The following is a 20381-nucleotide window of genomic DNA, read 5'->3' as shown; positions in this document are numbered from 1 at the left end:
GATTGAGGAGCTATATTTGATCATATATAGCTGTAGCCAATAGCAGATACTTAGGGACTGGTAAAAGAAACAAGTAAATGCTAACTGATCCTTTACTGGTATGTTACCCCAGCTTCTGGAAACCAGCACTTTATAGACTTCCTGAGCTGAAGGTTGTACTCAGACCATTGTGTTTTGCAGCCCTTCATAGATCCCTCATCTGTGAATTTTTTAAATCCCTTTTTTGAGTCCATGTTTATACTGTTGGTCTCCTCAGCATCGTGAATTGTGAAGTTCTTCTGCTTGATTATTTTAAATCTTTTGCCTGATAATTCAATAGGACAGCTTCTAGTTTCTGTGTTAGGAAAACAGCGAATAATCATTCCCTATCCACTATCTCCATAACATCTGTGATTTTAGAGGTCTGTAATGAATTTTCTCTCAAATATTTCCTTTCGAGGCTGCAAAGTGATTGCTAGTCTTTTCAGTGCCTTTCTGCATGGAAGCCATTCTGTGCTTTGGTTCCTTATACCCCTGGACCTATTTTCTAGTCTTAATATATCCTTTCTGAGACAGGGTGACCAGAACTAGTAAGTAAGGGTCGAGCATGCTGAAAATGTATGTAGTGCTGTAATGATTTCTGTATTGTATTGTTTTGGTTTGGTTCTCAGTAAGTCATGACTTCTTACTTATTTAAACAGCTCTGTGTTGGTCTCTCGGGCACCACAGAATACCTGAAACAGGGAAATCCTAGAAGATATTCCATGCCGTCCAAGGAGTGCTCCTCAGTGCGTTCTGAGACATGCATCTGTTTTATTCCAGTTACATGCAATGATGGTGTCCCATGTAAGGCTAACACCTTGACAGTTCACGGTGGAACCTCTTTACTTCTCCTGAGACATAATGAGTATGAACTTCTCTAATTCTGGCATTTGAAGGCCACCTTCAGCTCGTGATGAGGAGAGAGAACAGTAGATTTCAGTCTGCTGTAGATGGCACCGTTGGGTATTTTGCCCCAATACTTCACATTTGTCCTAAGCTTTAATAATGACAACTCTTCCATCTTAGCATCAAGTGCTTACGTAGCAGTATTTTTTTTTCCTTCAAAAGCAGTGCAAAATTTATGGAAGAATAGGGGGCTTGTGGGCAAGGGATAGGTTTCCATTTCTGTTAGTATTGCATTGAACGTGTTGTCGTTGTTTAGTGGTTAAGAACAACAATTTAATACTGACTTAGGACTCTGAATCTTGGGGTGGGGGGAGGGTGATTTTTATTAATTTTAGCAGGGTTAACGGTGGAGGAAATGGTGATAAGAGCCTGGAATTTAGGGTCCTGCAAATTCCTATAGTATCAGAGTCTTTTTTGACTTCAAAGAATCGGGCTGCTTACAGCCCAAATCTGTTCATGCTTAATGCAATTAGGTACGTTTCCTAGAATGTTAATTTAACAAAACCTTTTGCTTTGACCTGGAAAAGAGGATAAATAAAACATGATGCTGCTTGCTCCATACAGGCTCTTGCTTCAGCTTTAAGCCAGCTCCAGTTTATTCAGACAAATGTTAAGGAAGATTTGGATTCTTTTTTTATAAAAATGAAAAGGAAATCATTTGGATTCTGTTCTGAAATTGAGAAATAACACATAGAAAGCGTTTGTAGAGTGTGTTATCAGTGCTGCTGTGTGTGGTGAGTTAAACAACTGGATTGGAGTAGTACATTTGTTTAACCTCCTAGCATAATGAGCTGCCAGGGGGATTGCTCCACTTAATAGCAGCCGTTCATTACTCTGCAACCATTTGCAGTGCGTTATTTCTCTTATAGCAAAGAGAATTGGCGGTTCCTAGTCTTAGTTTTCTTTTTCTGTGACACTTAGTGTCAACAGCCTTGAGACTTGGCCAAAACAATCCTAACAAATCCTAATCCCAGTGTTTCAAGGTAAGTATTTGTTTCTCAGAATTATTCTGTTTTAGTGCTGCATGTTTACACTGGACCTTTTTGAATGCAACAGTGGTCGAAGAAATACTTGAACTGAACAATGTGTTTATTTTTTGTTCTTTGAAGGCACTTTGCATGTTCTTTATTCTTACCTTTCACTACCATAGCTATGAAATTTGTGGTAGAAGGCATTTTTGGGGTGGTGATGATACTGCCATTATATTATAAAGATCATCAGAACAAAATTAATTATGAGACAAAGAGAATTCCATTTGCAATGACGCAGATGTAGTTGGATGTGCCATGCTGTACATTAAAATGTCAAAAGTTTCAAAATTAACCAGCAACTGAAGCCATCCTCTACCCAAGAGCATAATTAATGCTTGTTGTTGTTCAAAGGGTGCAATGTAAGAGCAGTAGAGCTTTTATAAAACGGAGATCAATTCTTTAAAGGCATCCCATTTTCAAACACTAGCTGAACTGTCAAGGGAAAAGAGAAATTTTTGCTAATGGCAAAAGAAATGATTATTTTAAGGAGTGAATTAATAGGCTATTAATGAGCCTTGTTCCCAGTGCATTGTTCTCTTCACACTTGACAGCAGCTTCATGGATCAGAATGGAATGTGTCTGTTCTTAACTGTGAGTTTTAATATTTTGCACTGAAAGATCATAATGTTGCTTCATCATTAAAATAACCACAAAATTAACTTTTGCCCCAGGGGAAAGACAGATGGCAGTTTGATGGCCTCATTATTCTTTTTCCTTTTTAATAAGAGTAAGGTTTTATATTGGCTTATATAATCTGAAAAGATCTCTTAAGAAACTAACTTTAGCTAGAAGAGTAAAAGAGATATAGCCGTATGATGTAATATAATTTTACCTGTCTAAAAATATCAGTTATAGCAAGGTCTCATGCATATGTTTATTTCTCTCCTGCAGTAGGAGTAGTCCCAGTGATTACTTACAGTAACTAAACTTGGCTCACTGAAGCCTATGGTAGTCCTACGATTGTCTTGGTAGGGCTAGCGTTTCGTTCACAGTGTATACAGTTACACATAGATGGGTCTTTGCAGGGTCAGACCTCAATATGTGGTAGGTGATGGCACACTCTTGTAATATGAGTAAAGGAAGATGCATGTAGTGATTAGAAGAGAATAGCCATAAGGTCTCCTGTTAACTTGCTATGCAGCTTTGGGTGATGTACTTACTGTGTGTGTGCCTCAGCATGCCCATTTCCAGTGGAGCACAGCTTTAGGTAGTTCCTATTGACTCAGATAAGAATTCGGGATGCTTCACACTTTTGAGAATCTGGTTAAATAAATATTTGCCTACCTCACAGAGACTTAATGCTTACAGTGGACTTTGAAGTAAGAGGAAAAGGGAAGGCTGATTGTAGTCCATCTGTTCAGTTCAAGCAGGAATCCTGCTGCTTATTTGTTTGGTTTTCTGTTAAGTGATACAAGAACAATTCACATAGCTTATTTTATCATCTGAAAAAGGCACGTGAAGAAAAGGAGTGATGGAATGAAAAGGAAAATGCCTACTCAGCAGGGCATTCTTACTGCCACGTTTGTCACTGCATGTGCAGGATCTGTCACAAGCAAATTATTACAGCAAGTAAATATTTCTGATCTTTATGGTTGTCTTTAGGCTGTGACCATGAAGGCTGGATTCGTTTCTCTCTGCTCTACATATATTCCTTTGGTTTGAAACTTAAGCAGTCCCAGGATTGCTCTGTCAGAAGGAGTATATGGAAAATGGTGTCTCCATCAATGCATTTCCTCATTTGCTGTGTTCTAGTTTTCAACTCAAAAGTAAGGTAGGAAGAAGACTTGTTTAACTGGTTCCAGCTAGTTCCAAGACATATTTATAGCCTAGACAGCTTAGATTCAGGGACAAGTAGCCTCAAGGGGAGGAAAAAGGCCTATACGTTGGCTGCAGGGACCCAATGCTATTTGGTGTTCCTTCTGCATTGAAAGGACTGTTTAAAACAGCCTTAACAGAACACCCTATGGTAGAATGGTGCAAATCTTCCCCGATGCTGCAGATGGGCTGACCTCTTTCTGTCTCTGATGCAGGCTATTTTCTCTCACTGAATGTGTTCCTGGATCAGTAATCGCTGTTCAGGCAAAACTCCTGCTCTAGGGTCTATTACAAAGTAAGGAAATGGAAATTTAATTTCCATCTGAGGATGTAATTTGTCTGTGGGCAGAGTATACTCTTAGCACATAGGTGATATGCATTGTAAGCAGAGGAATTCGAGACCGACTCCTCTGGCATTATATAGGATTTACACAGGCTCAACTGACAGCTGAATCTAGACTACTGTTCTTTGCCACTGCCTGATTAAGATGGAAAAAGTTGTCAAAATCCACAATAGAGTAATAGTTGAGGAAAAACACCAATTAAATCTACAGCATAGGTCCTTTCTGTTCACTTAAAAGTCACAGACCAATTATGAATACGAAACAGAAAAAAATTATGCAACAATGAAATTAAACTCCAATTCAGATGCAATCAACACATTTCTTTTCATCTGGATTTATATTATAATGAGTACTACTTACTGTATTGTAATCAAGCGAAAAGGATTTATTCAGTGAATTATCAAGGGTAATGGAACACCAATGAACTATGATAAAGTAAATGGAAAATTACATATTCAAATGACACAGATCTACATACTTCTTAAGGCTGCTTATATTTGGCTCATGTTGGCATGATTTGATAGTCCTGATTTCAGATGTGTCACACATGCCTGGATGTAAAGCAACTTAAGGAAGTCACCTAGATGGTTGGATTTGCTTTGTTTTGCATAATAATATTTCTGTGTTTTGACAGTGCCAAATCATGAGACAGTAGGAAATGCATATTGCTAACGTTATTATTTCAGACTTCGGTAAATCAGCAATTCCCTTTCTTTGGAAATAAGACAGGAGCATCCTTTCTTTATTAGTACCCGAGATGTGTTTGCATTTACACTGTCGTATTTTAAAGGGCAAGTGCCTTAAGTTTTAATGGGGCAGACTCATTAAGTAGCATAAAGTATTCAGCATCGTTAAAGTAATGACGGTTTCGTCCACTTACGTCAGATCTGAATTTTGTTTCTCCTTTGGAATAACTTAACTGATGCTAGTAGGGTTTATATTAAGGATAGATTTAGTACAATATTCTACATGCTTAGACTTCCTGTTCACTGTAAGGAATTAAAAATCAAGATCCCTTGGAGTGATCAAGGAAAAGACGATTCCATTCTCAGAAGAGAAACCTAGGCATCTCCTTTTCCAGTTTTCAGCTTTAATGGTGGAAACTGTAAAGCTTTCGGTAGATGGTATGAGATTACAATAGATACTTTCAAGGCATTGACACAACTACTTTATTAATGCAGCATCTTGTGCATTCTAGAAGTAACAGCAGCGTTTTGCTGCATAAAAGCTGATTAGCTTTTTTTTTTTCCCCCAGCGTTCATCGTCATTAAACACTGTGGACTTTTCAGAAGGTTTAGAAATGGAATTACCTTCAAGATTATCTAGGTCAGCCGATCCACAGATGCAAGGTGCAGCTGCTGTAACACTCAGCCCATCCGAGAACACCCTTCGTGACTGTAATACACCACCAGTGTGGGTGCCCAGCTACAGTTTGGCCTTGGGCAGAGCTCCAGGTGACCCGAGCCCTGGAGCAACTGCCAGCATCGCACCAGGTGATACGCTCCAGGGCAATGCTAAATGCAAGGTAAGACTTGCCAGAACTCGTTTACTGCTGTGAATTCAACTTTCAGTGATAGCACTGTTTTAAAGTCAGTCAGCTAAGTAAAGTGTTACTCCTCTACTGGCCTTTGAGCTCTGATTACAAATTATTTTCTTAAGGTAGAAATGAATAATAAAACTTGTCTGTTTTCCCCTGAAGCTGGAAAATGAAGATTTCAATACTGTGGATCATCTTCTAGAAAACAACTTGGCTACAGCTGGGCAAGATGTTGTAAACGAATTCACTCTTTCTGTGCAAAAAGTGCTGGAAGAACCTATCAATCTTTCGGTAAAAAAATCTCAGCATTGTGCTTCTCCTTCTGAACTGCTCTGCAATACTTCTTGCCTGCCCCTGAACGCCAGAGTGAGACAACTTAGAAATGAAGAAGGTACCAGGCTTTTTGTTATTTCTTTAGGTTTGAGGTTGGGCTTAGCAGTTTACATTGCAAGCATTGCAAAGCAGTGTGCTTATTAAGGTACTTACATAAGTTTGCTTTTCTAGCAAGCTTCAAATATTATCACGTACTTAATCCAATGGAAAAAGTGTTGGATCTCATTTGTGGAGGAAAATAATGGAAATGATATGCCTTGAATTTGTAACATCCTTCATCTCTGAACCAGAAACTAGCTTGTCTGTGTGAAGTGCCTGAAGTATTCGTTCTCTTAGAAGCACTCTGGCTAATGATACCTGCAGTTATTACTATTGAAGAGCTGGTTTGAAGAATCCAAATTCACTTAAAAAAAAAAAAAATTGCTTCCAAAATATAATGTGCCTTCTGCTAAGTCCTTCACATCAGTAGCGTAGCAAATTTTTGTTAGGTTAATGTATTGCACAGTATGTGCCTCTGCTTGGCTCTGTCTGCTGTGGAACATTCCCTTCAGCCAAGGCCTATTTCTTCAGTCTTAATGGAAAATTAGACCTTACTTAACTCTCTTCGTGGGCAAATTGCCAGCATCCTTGTGCTACACTATAAAGCCTCATTCCTGAAAACTCTAAAAGTCAATGGGACTATTCATGCAAGCAAGGGATTGCAGGATCAAGCTGTTGACTTATGCCAATATTTGGCTGCTTTTCTCTGTAAAAGATGAATTAATATTTCTATCTCTGTGCTGTGTTTATATTCAGAAAATTCTAATTAGTACAAAGAAGGCCCAGCTCAGTGAGCCAAGGAAATGTATTTGTCTTCTCTTATGTGTACTAAGCCAAATTGTGACAATTATGGCAAGATCATTTGTGTGAGTAGTAAGCATCAGCAGTACCCCTAAAAAGAGTGCTGAATTAGCTGTGCCTCAGACAGGCTAAGTCTCCTTGAAGGGAGCAGCTTTGTAGTATGTGGTTTGGATTGTGTGACACTACACACAGAAGGCAGCCCTGGCATGGAGTCAGGCGGTCCGTAACAGGTGCTACAGAGTCGCTCCATTCAAAGCATTAATCCTGTTGTGCAAGAGGATGGAAAGGCAAGAGTCTCAAATGCAATGCTGCTCCCTTTTTGTAAAGAAGGACCATTAGTGAACGACTGCAGTCCTGCTCTGACTGTGCAACAGAGCACAGCAAGGAGATCTGAGATGATGCAACCATGGCGAGCTGTGTGTACCAGTGAGAGATATTAACTCTGCTGCAAAAACAACATATCTTTGCTAATGGCTCTCGGTAGGACTTACTAGCTTCAGCAGTGCTGTGCTCCCTAAATACGCTACTCCTGGTATATCTCCCCAGTGACTCATTCTTTTCTAATATCTAATCTAAACCTTTCAGCTTAATTTACAGCAAAATACTTCTTATCCTAACCCCAAGGGATGTGGTAAAAAATTGTGCATAATTTCATCATTTTGTCTCTTACAGCTTCTTTCTTTCTTATGGTGGCTTGTGTTGTCACCTCCCTCAATCTTTCCTTGGCTAAAAAGTCTGATGATTTCAGTCTTTCCTCATGGGTTAGTTTTTTTTAATGCCCCCTGCTGTATGTATTCTGAGTTCTCTGTAAGTAAGGAGTGTTGCCCAAAAACCAAACAGTGTTGTACCTCAGGGCTCCAGGGTGCCAAGCCGAGTATCAACTTCCTTTTTTACATTCCTCACTATTGGCAATATACTGCAGGATGGTGTTTGTCTGTTTTGCAGCAGCAGCATTGCATTGTTGACTCATATGTAGTGAATGGCTACTTAACTCTCAGTTCCTACTTGGCATAACTCTTCTAGTCAGTTATTTTCCTTGGTAATTTTTGTGCATCTGATCTTTTCTTCATAAGCATTGTTCTATAAGTTGTCTAACAAAGTTTTACTGATTTTGGAGATTTTTTTTCACCAATGTATTAAGATCATTTTCAAACTGTAAACATTCTCTGAAGTGTTTGCAACCCCTCTGGTTTGGTGACATCAACAAATGTTATAGGTACTCTGTCTTGCAAACAGAGATGGAAATACTGATTAATATTACGACCACCACCACCACTGAAACATCCTGCGGTTTGACAGCATGCAACGAGAGCTGCTCCTTCAGCTCACTGTGCCATCACCTTTTAGTAATTCTGTCCACGTCCGTGGCTACCAGCCTTCACCAGAGCAACAACAGCAAGTGAATAACGCGTTGGGAGTGACATGAAACACACCTTTCCGTGTCAGTCTCCATAGTATTGTATTTCCTGTGTCTGAGAAAAAACAGCAGGCTATCTCAGAAGCATTTGCTCTCAAGCCATGGGGTAGGGAGCCCTGATCTGAGATTTTTCTAGAATTTTCTTTAAAAAAGTGTTTTTTCATTTCACTTGTGTCTCCACAAAGCCATGGTATTTGTTTTATTGTCTCGTCAGTGAACTAATTCCTAAAAAAGGAAGGAGTTTCTTAGCGTGGGTAGGACACTGGGGAGACTTCCTGAGCCTCGACAGCTCAGACCTCAGTAGGTCTGTCACTCTCGAATGATGGCTGTATAGCAAAGAGGATTTACTTATATAGTTCCATGTATTTGGATGAATGTGGTATGTCTGTGGACATACAGAATTCCATGGGAATGTAACCATTTCAACAAAATGTTTTGGAATGATGCCTCACATTCAAGATAGGAACTGTGGTTAAAAGAAAAAGACAAAGACTGTATCCTGGAATAGCATACACATTTTATATATGCATATAGATGAGATGATTCCATAATTCACTTATATCATATTAAACACCAGTCAGAAGTGCATGAATATTGAAGTACTTCCTAGCCTAATCTGACTCTGATATTATAAATATTTTATTCATTTTCTTATCTTCTGTTCCAGATTCCAATAACTGTGAAAAGGAACATTTTGAAATGGGTATGAAAAGCAATCAGAATGTCAGGTAACAGTCTCTTTCTTTTTTATTTTTTCTAATACAGAAGCACTGGCTGCAAAATGTTATGCGCGTATTTTGAAAATTTGTCATACTTAATGCTAATGGGAAATTTGTTTTAGAAACAGTGCAAGATTCCTTGTAGATAATAATTCTGAATGTTGTAAACTCTTCTCTTAAACTTGAAAACAGCAGTTTAAAAGAAGTGGCAAGTTCATGCATTTCTGTTATTCTGCTGTGATTTTCCAGAACATATCAATATTTATAAACTTACCTCATTGAAAAACTAGGAATTGTTTAGCCACAATGAGGTATTAAAAATACTGAGTAGGTTAACATAATGAGAACAGGATTAAAATTACCTCAATAGTTTTTATAAAATTTTGTTTTCAGATGTTGCTCTGCTAGTATTTTAAAGTAAAGTTGAATGATGTACTGTATTACTTTTTGAAGCTAGCTGCACTGAAAAGTATTGAGCTTGACTTGGACTGAGATGATTAAAACAAAAATATATAGGGACAGCGTAGGGCAAATTTTTAGGACAGAATTTAGTAATGTGTTTGCACACACAATCAAATTAAAGTGATTGCATTCCCATTTCTCAAAACATAAGCATGTGAAAAACTTCTACAACACTTAGCATGTACTGCAGCCTGCAGAGTAACAGTTAACAAAAAAGAAAAAGAGCACAAACACAGTATATGAAAAACGTTGAAACTGGACGTGTTGGGGGGATTTTGCAGAATATGAGTGATTTTAACCATGTGTCATTTTGATTGTAGAGCTGGCTCTAAGGAGCTGAAGATCCCCTACGTGCGACTTGAACGCCTGAAGATATGTGCATCAGAATCGGGGGATCTCCCAGTGTTTAAGCTGCAGCCACAGGAGAGTGAGCAGGAGGGCACTTTCCTTCTGATAATTGAGTGTGGGTCCCAGTCTTCAAGTATGGCAATAAAAGTGAGTAGAATTTGCTTGAGGCTGTATTTGCTTTCTCCTCCTCTTCCCACTGGCTTCTACTACCCGCAGTTACTAGCAGTTATTATATTCTAAACAAGTCTGTTGATTAGTTTCACCCTTGGACACGCTCTGTGATGGGCTGAAGTAACATCCAAATTTAAGGACAGGCTGCAGCTTTTGTTAGCTGCGCAGCTCCCTGTTACTTCCCATTTTTGAGACTGGATAGCTGTAATGTTATTGTATTCTAACAAACAACCTGGTTCATCTGTTTTGTTACAAATATAGGATAAGTAGCTTAAAACTGACCTGAATGCGTATTCAGGTTTCTTTGAATAATCGACTGATTCCAGATATTAGAGTAATAGATTATTTTAAGTTTAATCTTCTAACACTTTACTAAAGTCTTGAATATGAACCTCTTTCCACAGAAGGAAATAGGAGTTTCAGGTGGGAACAAACCCTGTACTCCTTGTTTCAAACTGTTTCCTGTAAAACTTGCATTTGGCAGAGATGCTGAATAGAATATATAGTTATCATAAAGAGCAAATATGATTGCCAACTATCCTGTTTCTATTTCCTGTGATATGAAACCTGTACAGCTGTCTCACAGTGCTGTTATGCTGTGATATATGGAGGAAGTGACTTGACCAAGCTCACCTGGCCGTGCAGCAGTAGATACTGAGCTGAGCCTAGACTGCTGAACTCCAGTGCCCTCTCTAGCAGGGTTCACTGCAGAGAAACCATTTTGTCTGCAGATAACCGCTACTGTTATATCCTTAGATGTGAAAATGATGATGCTGTGATTCCAAATTTTTCTCCTTTCAAGATAAATAAAGATAGTCCACATGAAGAACCAAAATCCAAAAAGGACTCGGAGGACAGAGAAGTATCCATTACCCAGGCTGCAGGACAGATACTCTCTCCTGCAGCAGATACTCCATCTGTTGATCAGAAGTTCAGCAATGGCATCTCCCTCATGAAGAAATCTCCAGTTACTCAGGAAGTCAATCCAATGGAAAATGAGGATTTCTGTGCCGTGTGCCTTAACGGAGGAGAACTGTTGTGCTGCGATCGCTGCCCCAAGGTGTTCCATCTCTCATGCCATGTTCCAGCCCTGCTCAGCTTTCCAGTGTGAGTAGATGTGACGTTTCCCTAATGTGCTCAGTTTCTGCTTACTGCTTTGGGGCAGAATATATCCTGAGAAATATATGCATCAATCTTAGAAGGATAATGACTGCATCTCTCACTTGTCTTCTCTCCCCCTCCCCACCTTATTTTTCTTACAATGGGAGGAGCTGTCTGACATACTAGGAACTAGATGAATTATTAGCAAGAAATATTTCCAGCCATGTGTGCTCTTTCTGCAGTTAGCCAGCCAGTAAAACAAAGGATGTGTAAACCTGAGCTTTAAAAACATCCTTTCAACTTACTTGAGACCAATAAAATTCTAGTGATCGTATGACATCTGTAGTATAAAGGTCAGCCCTTCCCTGCAAGAACAGACTAGCATAAGAACAAGTGCGATCAGTGAGCTCCTATTCAGTTTTTCCAGCCACTTATTTCTTCTTCATGCATCAAAACATAAAGCTTTAGATGACCTCTCCTCTTAAATATGTGCAAGATCGCACTTTTTAGGAAATATTTAGAATTATTGGGGATTTGTGGTAATGTTTAGGACATAGGTTTCCCTATATAGTGACTATATAGATATATAGTCACTAGCAACTTGTTACAGCCAAATTGTTTGTGACAAAGATCCAGAATTAGGCGTGCATTCACATATCAAATTTAAAAAGTGAGGCTGGGTAAATAATGTCCATTACTAGTGTTGCCTAATTCTGAATTCTGTTATAGATCATTATCACCAAATAACTCTCAGCTGAGCAAAATGCTTTGTGGGGTATTAGCTCAAAGTTTGTGGGTTGTTCTTTCTGTTCAAAAGACAGGAAGTGCCATCTTTTGTCCTTTTCTCCCTTTTTCTCAAAGGCCTAAGTCGTTATTAAACCTCCATTTTCAAAATACTATGAAAAGCAAGTTTTTCTTGTAAAATAAGCTTCCTAGGCCAGGTTATATTCTAGTTAATTAAATTAGTTCCTGTAACTAACCTTTTATATTCATATTTCTTTATGATCCTTAATCTGTAGTTATTCAGGCCCTGATCTTGCAGAAGTTGCATCACTAAGGGTTTTATGAGGACAGAGGAGTTTCTGAAAATGGATCTGCCAGCAAGGACACTTATGCCCCTGCTGAGTTATATCTGTTTGGCTGAGGATTGCATGCCCTAGCACATCCTTTTGTAACAATCTTGATTTCTTTGGTAATTGATACATTTATTATCTTAACAGATCCATTTTTCTCTTATGACCTAACTGTTGTCTGGTTTTTGTATTGCTGGCTGTATTTTTTTCTAATTTTCTAGGAAAACAACATTTCGATGTGTGCAGCTGCACGCATTGTTCATATGTGGTTTCAAATACTTACTATTTTTTCTTTTTCGCTACACTAAGTGCAATGACTAGAATCTGAAATATTACATTTCTAATGAGATTTGAATTTCTTGGAGAGTGTCCAGTACAATGGGCTTAAGATCGCTGTTCTCGTACCAATTAAAAATCAGAATTGTTTCCAAATACAGTGATTCCTGAGGTTTGTTATTTGGCAAGGTAGCTGGCAAAATTTGACACAGGTTCTTTGATGTGTTGTTTTGCAGGGGAGAATGGGTGTGTACGCTTTGTCGTAATCCAGTGAAGCCAGAGGTAGAATATGACTGTGAAAACACCCGTTACAACCGCAGTTATAAAGCACAACATGGCCTTGATGACTATGACCAGAAGGTGAGAATAACTGCATACTATACTATATAGAAAAAGAACATACGATCTCTGCAAACAGCTTTGCCTCCTATTGGAAACATGACTTGGTTGCTACTAGAGTGTTTCAGAGGATAGTAAATACAACAACGGCATTACGTTAATGTTCAGTTATATCATTCTCTTCTTTCTAGAAATCCCTGTTTAATTTACAATAAATGCCATGTTACAGAGAGATGAGGCTGGCAGATCTGGAATCCCTTTCTCCTCTGAACAGGCAAGGCACACTCAGCAGCAGCAGAGCAAGGTTCTGTGAATCATCTTTGCCTGGCTCTCTGCCACTGAATCTTTTCCTTTAAGACTTGGCATCCTCTCAGACATCTACTTAGGCCAGTTGCAATGATATTTTTTTGATGTGGACAGTTTTTGACTCTCAGTTGGATTGAAATAATCGGTTCACTTCATATGGACCATTAGTAACCTTTAGGATGATATTTAGGCACTGCTAACCCAGCCCAGATGAAAGCTTGTACTCTTTGCATCCCCATTACCAGTTTCCTCTAATAAATATCTCATGAAAAATAGCTTTTCTTAAAGTCTGCTTGGTACTGGGAAGCAAGAAGTTCCAAATGCATGTCATGTGTATGTGAGTAACAACTGGACAGGGAGGCTAAGTGCACACAGCTGGGTGCAGATGCTGAGTTGGCAATGCACTAATTAAATCTAGGACTTGGCGCTAGTCTAATCTGGGCGCTATAGATAAAGACAACAGCAATGATTCTTAAAGCACTGCAGCCCCCTGGCAAGGCCTATGAGCCTGGCCACAGCACCACACAAATTCATCTGTTTCCAGTCATGAGCTACTATGTCCGTATAGGGCTGAGTATAACTTCTGGACTTCTATGTGATCCCTCTCTCTATTGCATTGGGTACAACTGGGCAGAAATAGCTGTGATCTGGCCTTTGATTAATGAAGTGTTAATTAGAAAATTGAGTTAATTAGAAATTTCCTTGCTTGATTAACAGTCATGGCTTATGAACTGTTTTGCAGCACATTTCTTGGCCTCAGTGAAAAAAACAGAGGAAGAGTAGTATAAGTATTTTGCAAGTTAGTGTTAATGATGAATGATTAAACATAGCCATTTTCATATAGTGCTGCGAGCCACATAACTTATACCCGTTTGTTTGAATGGAATTTGAACTGTGTGAAACATTCTCCATGAAATAGTTTCCATGCTGTTGCTGTTGTTCTTTCAGTCAAGAGCCAAGGAAGAGTACAGAAATGGAGTGCGGAAAGGAGATAGTATTGAATTCTGAAGAGTTTCCATCTAATAATACAGTACAAATACATTTTCAGGAAAGATTCATGCGTACAGAAAAAACTTCGATAATCCTTCTTTTCTTCCCTATCATTTATTATCCTCACTTTCAAAACTGCTAAAATGCTATATGATGCCCTCAAGTTAGTGAAGTGTGCCATCTTGCATCAGAAACGCACAGGCTACATAAAACTCCCTTTGTCATTACTATGATCTGGATTAGCTAAGGGCAAGAGCAAAACTCGTTTGCTTTGAATTAGAGCTTATTTCAAATCTGGATTTTACAGAAGTGTGAAAAGTTGGTGCTTTCGCTGTTGTGCAGTAGCCTGAGCCTCCCATTCCATGAGCCCGTCAGCCCCCTGGTAAGTACTGCACACACGTGGGCCAGGGGAATCCAGGGAATGCTGTGGTGTTGCTCACGAGTTCTTCCTTTGTCTTCTCACAAGATGTTCACTTGCACTATTGTCTTGCATCCCAGGGGTAGGCGTTTCCCTCTTGAAAGTGATGTGAAAGTGCCAGTTCAAAAGCAGGTAAATACTGGCAAATGTTCTTGGGCCAGGTTTGGATGTTAAAGATGCTGGTAGGAAACGACGACAAAATCAGGCATTCTGGTGATTAAAACTGTTGACCTGCTGTGTATATGGAGAACGTTTCAGTGCCATAAGCGAGATCTGCTTTACAAATAACCCTGCACTCCCTCTTTTCTGATGTGCTGCCCAAAGGTAGTAATGTGACTGTGTTCAGGGGAAGATGATGTTGTCAGGACATCGGACAACAGTCTAGAGACTGGTTGCTGTTTCGTCCATGTACTGAACACTTGCGGTATTAACTGGCTATTTTAAGGAAGATGTAGATTCGAGTGATTATAACAATGGAACACAACATGAAACAAGTTGGATGGGAAAATGAAAGAAAAACAGCAGGCTTTATATGACTGAATAGTTCAAATAACAATATTGAAAATTTTCCACCTCGTAAAACATGTGAAGAGCTTATGGAACACACAACCTAGCAAAGCAAGTTTTGACCCAGAAAAATTTAAGGAGTGGTAACGGGTGCCTGTTGAAATAAACTTTTGTTGGACTTGAAAAGGAGAGTATAGTACCATATTTGTAGTCACTCTAGGCAGACTACTTCCCACTGTATCAACTGCCAGTGTCTCAGCACATTATTTTTATGTTTGCTAATTCAGTGTTACATTCATTATCGATTATGGTTAAATGACAACATTTATATCATGGGATAAACTTTAGGGAGTGCAAATAGCAGAATAGTCAGGTATGCCGTTTTGAAGATCAATCTTGCAAGCAAATATATATATATTTTTAATCAAACCTAAAAAAGCAAGCAGGAAGATGATGTGCAAGTGCAGGTGCTAAGAGACGAGAGCTCTATTCCTTGCTCTGCAAGGAATCCTCTGCAGTGACTTCTATTCAAACGTGGATAGAAGTCACTGGAGATGAAACATTTTAATTAAAAAGGTTACGTCTGTTTACCTGTATTTATTCTTATTGCAGGCTCGGCATTATTATCAGATCATAAAAAGGCCAATGGATTTGTCAAGCATACGAAAAAAGCTGCAAAAAAAGGACAAATCCCACTATTCGGCACCTGAGGAACTTGTGACTGACGTGCGTCTCATGTTTTGGAACTGTGCAAAGTTCAATTATGTGCGTATATAATATGCACGGATGAGAGTATCTAAACTGGAGGGTGGTTCTTTCAAGCTGTCACACTGGTGTAGCTCTCTTGGTTCCATTGACATCAGATGGAGGAATGGGATAAACAGAAGGATTGATGAGTTTTTTTAACTCTTTGGAAATTATATAGATTTGTTAATGACAAAAGTGCCGCATCTGAGAACTGGAGCTGTGTGTGGGTATAAAATTAGAGAGGAATGTCTTAGCCGATGGCTTTCTGGAATGATGCTGGGTTTACTGTGAGAAGCCAGGCATATCCAGCAAAGCAGCTAGCAGAATGCAGGTGCATAGAAATTCCTAAGCAATGAAGACTGTTATTCTTTCCAGTCCACTTCACATCTCTTTTCTTATAGATGCAGAAATGTTTCCCTTAATAGCAGCATCTGCTTTTTACTTACACTGTAAATGCAGAGGGACTAATGGGCTATAGAAAGTGCACAGGAGACTAATGGGGACGTAGCAGACAGAACCAAGGCAAGATGTTAGGACAGGGTAGGAATTTGTTTCTGATCCTTGATGACTTCAGTGTGCAATAACACTAAATGATTGTTTTTTCTCTTACAGCCGGATTCGGAGGTTGCTGAGGCTGGACGATGCTTAGATGTATTCTTTGAGGGCAAACTGAAGGAGATTTATCCAGACAGGCATTTTCCTTCAATGCAACAGGAAGACTCTGATTCTGAAGAGGTAGCGAGTCAGAAGAACAAAATGCCCTCCAAAGACTTCCAGTGGCCATCATACGGACAGGAGTGTGTTCAGCCTAAAAGGAGACGGCGCCATGCTGTAAGGATGCAAAAGCAAAAGCATTTGGTTGCTAAGTGGCCACCCTGCTAATTCTGTTTACAGCTACTCATGGGAAGTTTTGACAGTGCTGTGTGGGAAAACTGTCAAGCTTCTATCCGATAGATGTGACCGGTTCTACAATTTTATGTCAAGATCTTCTCAGTGAAATGAAGTGTCAGTTGTGTATAAGTGTGTGTGAGCTTGAGCAAGTGAAATCTCTCAGGCCCCACACAGTTATCTTCCTAGCAGAAAACTCTATCAAGTTTTTTTAAAAAGACTAAACCCTCTAGCTATTTACTATTTGTTTCCTTTGTACACAGGGAGGTGAAAAAAATAAAAGAACGATGTTTCAGCCAGCTAACAGCCTTCCTCAGGTATGACCTCCTGAAGATACCAAACTTGCTGTGAGGAATCCAGGAGCATAACTGACAGAATTAAGGTGTGTGGGAGGAAAGCAAAGCGCTCGGGCTGTTAACTTAACCTCTCCTAATCTGCTGACCGTATGCCTTATTTCTAGATCTTGTGGATAGATAAGAGATCCAAAGTGTTTGAATCTGTCAATATTCCATCTGTTAAATCATATATGTTTTGCAGTCTTTATACTGAAGTACTAATGTTTTGGTGATAGGCAATGATGATTAATTAATAAAAGTAACATGTTAATAATATTTAATACTACTGTACCATTTTGTAATCTGTTTACCATGACGCTTATTTTATAGAGCACAGGTAACCATGTAATAATCTTATAACCTCCATGTGAATGTTGGCTATGTTTTATGATGGATACCGTGTGTGGTCATAAAAGACTTAATCCTGTTTTATTCAGTGATTTTTCTGGGAGCTTGATTGAGTAAGGCCTATGGGATACAGTCTAATGTGATTACCTGATTAGTTGTTTCTTTCGAACCAGAGCATTTTCATTAAATCACAAAAAAGCAAGTGCTAATAGTGCTAATATTAAGGCTCTGTGTGAGCTAATTTTGAGTGCATGCTGGATGCTCGGTTTGCAAAGAATAATTCTTCTGGTATCTAATTCACGCTCTGTAAAGCAGTGTGGGATTTCTTGGGTCTCAAAGGCAGTGTTTTTATACAACCCAAACCAGTTGCTGTTCTTTAAAGCAGCTTTGGAGTTTAGTAAATTAACTATGAAACAATTTACATGGTTATGGAAGTGCCTATAAAATAATCATATGTTCCCAATTTTCTCTTTGGTTATTTCTTGTAGTTGTGATTCCTAACAGTACTAGAAGATAACGATGTGTGTATATAGAAGCGCATACAGAACGAAAGGATGTTTAAGCCTTTGTTTTCCTAAATTACACAATCTATTGGCAGAACAACACCAAGGGCTGGAATAGCAACTTCACAGTTCACTTGAGCAAGAGGTTGCATGAAGTTGTAAAGACCGAAGGGTGGGATAGGTAACAAAATATGATGCCTGATCAGAAAGTGGTAGTTGGCAAGCTGCTTCCCACCCCTTCCAGAAGCAGGTGAGCAAGATCTCTTGGCCAATGCTTTCTTCTTACGCGCGTGTGTTGGGGGGGGGGTTGTCCTCCCCCTTAGTTCTGCAAAGCTGGGCCATGGTCTGGCTCTGAGAAAAAGTGGTTGTTGCAGATCCCGTGCCCAGTTAAAGCTCATTTTAGTTAGTTTCCTGTAAATAAAGATGATATTTTCAGCATAGTTTATATGGGTTATTTGGTCTAGTAACCATGTTTGTTATTTTAGATAACACTTTAAAGTAAAGGTTTATATATGAAACAGTAAGACTTGAATGTTATATTCTGCTATCTATATGACTTATTGTTTGCCATTAACTTGGTAGCGAGCTGATGTTTGCTTTGAAAAAATAAAAGTCTGGATATTGTAAGCTGACTGGAAAACTGAGAGATGAAGGGATGCCCTTTACATTCTCTGAATGTGCATTTCCTGTGTGTTTACTTTCTATCACATACTGTTCTGAGAACATGGAAGTGTCTTGCCACAGGGAAATGAGTGCAGGTTTGTGACTGAATTAATCACCCATATCTGTACTACGGGTATTACCTTTTCTCAGCTGGTAATTAATTCCTCCACCAAAGACCTCTTTTACCATTAACAGTGCAAAAATGATATGTTGTATAGCCTTCAGCTGGGGGCAAAGGTAAAAATGGGAGAGACTGTGAACTTATCAATTCCTTTTTCCTGCAAGAGCAAAGTCCACAAGAGCCTGCTTCCATTTCTTAAGTGCTGTAGCTTTGTTAACTGTGCCATTAGTTTTGGAGAACACCTATTTTATTCAGGGTATACTGCACTTACCAAAAAAAAAAAAAAAAAAAAAAGTGTGCCAGTTTTCTGACATATACACATATACAGGTTATCCTTTAGATGAGTTCTGGCAATATTTTAAGGCCTGAGCACCCTTAAGGCTAACTTTGTTTCAGTTACTTCTGTAAGACATAGCAATAATTTTAAAAAAATATTCATAGGCTTTGGGTCATGCTGGTAAACAGAAAAAAAACCCCGAACTTAGGAGTGCGAGTCTCAAAACCAAATCCAGGGGTCTGCAACTTCAGTGTGGTGTATGTCATAAGACATAATATCATCCACATGGAAGGTACCGTAAAATTGCTGGCTTGCGATGCCCGTCTGCTGGGGCGGTGCCTGTGCCTTCTGCGCCACCAGTATCTGTCTCTTCTGTGGATGTTTACTCTGTTGAAGTCCAGCTACACACCGGTCCCAGCACTGACGAGTATGAAAGGCCCAAGCGCAAGTGAGAGGTTTGGTAGTTTCTTTTTCTTCTGTCAGACAGCCTGCCTCACAATTCAGAGTATGTAGGAAGGGGAGTGGGGAGGAATCGCTGAAATTTTCCATTGGAAGTAAGTATAGCAGAAACATCTGCCAGGAACACTGTGGGAATGCCAGTGAACGCGCTGGGCTTCTGGAAATGCAACCAAGGGCAGAATTTTTCCCTTTGTCTTTGGTAATGGGTTACATGTAGAATGGGAACATCCTCTTCATGCTTAAGCAGTTGGAAAAGAGATTAATTACACTTCAGTAATAGGTCTGTAGAAGACGAAATGACAACTACAAATTTGACTTTCATTCCCCTATAGACGGTTTCAAAGTCATAGTTCCTCCAGTATGATTAAAGCAGAATGAATGACATTAGAGTTAATACAAACAGGTGTTTAACAATTCAGATTATTGAATGATTGCATGTTTATGTATGTAATGTGCTTTGAACAATAAAATTTGTGAAATGTATTTTTGCACATCAATCTGAAGTTTTGGCTTTAACTACATTTGCTTTCAATTAATATATGGATTATGTAACATCATTTAGCACTTATTAGCTAAGCTACTGATAACTTGTGGTGGCAAAGCAGAATGGTTATAAAAGCAGTTATGCTAACACAGGCAATCAGTTTTCTATTTTGTGCTGGAATTTTCAATGTCAATTTGATATTTTTGCCTTTTGTTTTTTAATTAGTATAAGTTAGTGACAACCAAAGGCACTGACAACAAGTAGCAAAAAGTGTTTGTGGTTTACATGTACGCATGTATTAAAATGCCATGAAACATTGCACTTACTAGTAAGATGAAGTGTTTGATCCAGTGTATTTGATCAGAAGGAATCGGAAAAGATATTTTAAAATTGGAAACGCTGAAAGTTAAAGAATTATAGAATAATTTAGAATAAATAGAACAAAAATGCTCTATTGGCAAGCAGACTGCAATTTTTTTTCTATCATTATTGGTTCCTCCCAGTTGGTTTGTGGGAGTATAAGAATCAGCACAGGCTTTCTGACCTGGTGGCCTACTGGCTTGAGGAAAAAGGAATCCTTTCAGTGGTTGTGTTAGAGCTGT

General features: G+C 39.0%; 1 protein-coding gene across 2 annotated transcripts in view; it reads left to right on the top strand.

The window, feature by feature from the left end:
* Nucleotides 1-20381, top strand: part of TRIM66 (tripartite motif containing 66) — a 61352-nt gene that overhangs the window by 33209 nt on the left and 7762 nt on the right. Inside the window, exons 11-20 of one of the 2 annotated variants that reach the window (XR_011141363.1) lie at nucleotides 5373-5642; nucleotides 5817-6045; nucleotides 8912-8972; nucleotides 9746-9920; nucleotides 10747-11051; nucleotides 12631-12754; nucleotides 14337-14411; nucleotides 15567-15719; nucleotides 16314-16532; nucleotides 16853-18025. Coding sequence is in view for 1 of the 2 variants with exons in the window: in XM_009684699.2 (XP_009682994.2) it covers nucleotides 5373-5642; nucleotides 5817-6045; nucleotides 8912-8972; nucleotides 9746-9920; nucleotides 10747-11051; nucleotides 12631-12754; nucleotides 14337-14411; nucleotides 15567-15719; nucleotides 16314-16532; nucleotides 16853-16912 (1671 nt within the window). In the remaining variant the exon portion in view is untranslated. Of the gene's footprint in view, nucleotides 1-5372; nucleotides 5643-5816; nucleotides 6046-8911; nucleotides 8973-9745; nucleotides 9921-10746; nucleotides 11052-12630; nucleotides 12755-14336; nucleotides 14412-15566; nucleotides 15720-16313; nucleotides 16533-16852; nucleotides 19806-20381 lie in introns of those variants that run through there. The other variant, XM_009684699.2, reaches the window with a different exon arrangement.

This window comes from Struthio camelus, chromosome 5 (genome assembly GCF_040807025.1).
Source record: "Struthio camelus isolate bStrCam1 chromosome 5, bStrCam1.hap1, whole genome shotgun sequence".
NCBI classification, from domain to species: domain Eukaryota; kingdom Metazoa; phylum Chordata; class Aves; order Struthioniformes; family Struthionidae; genus Struthio; species Struthio camelus.
Note: the sequence above shows the minus strand (reverse complement) of the source record. Positions and strands in the feature narration are given on the sequence as shown.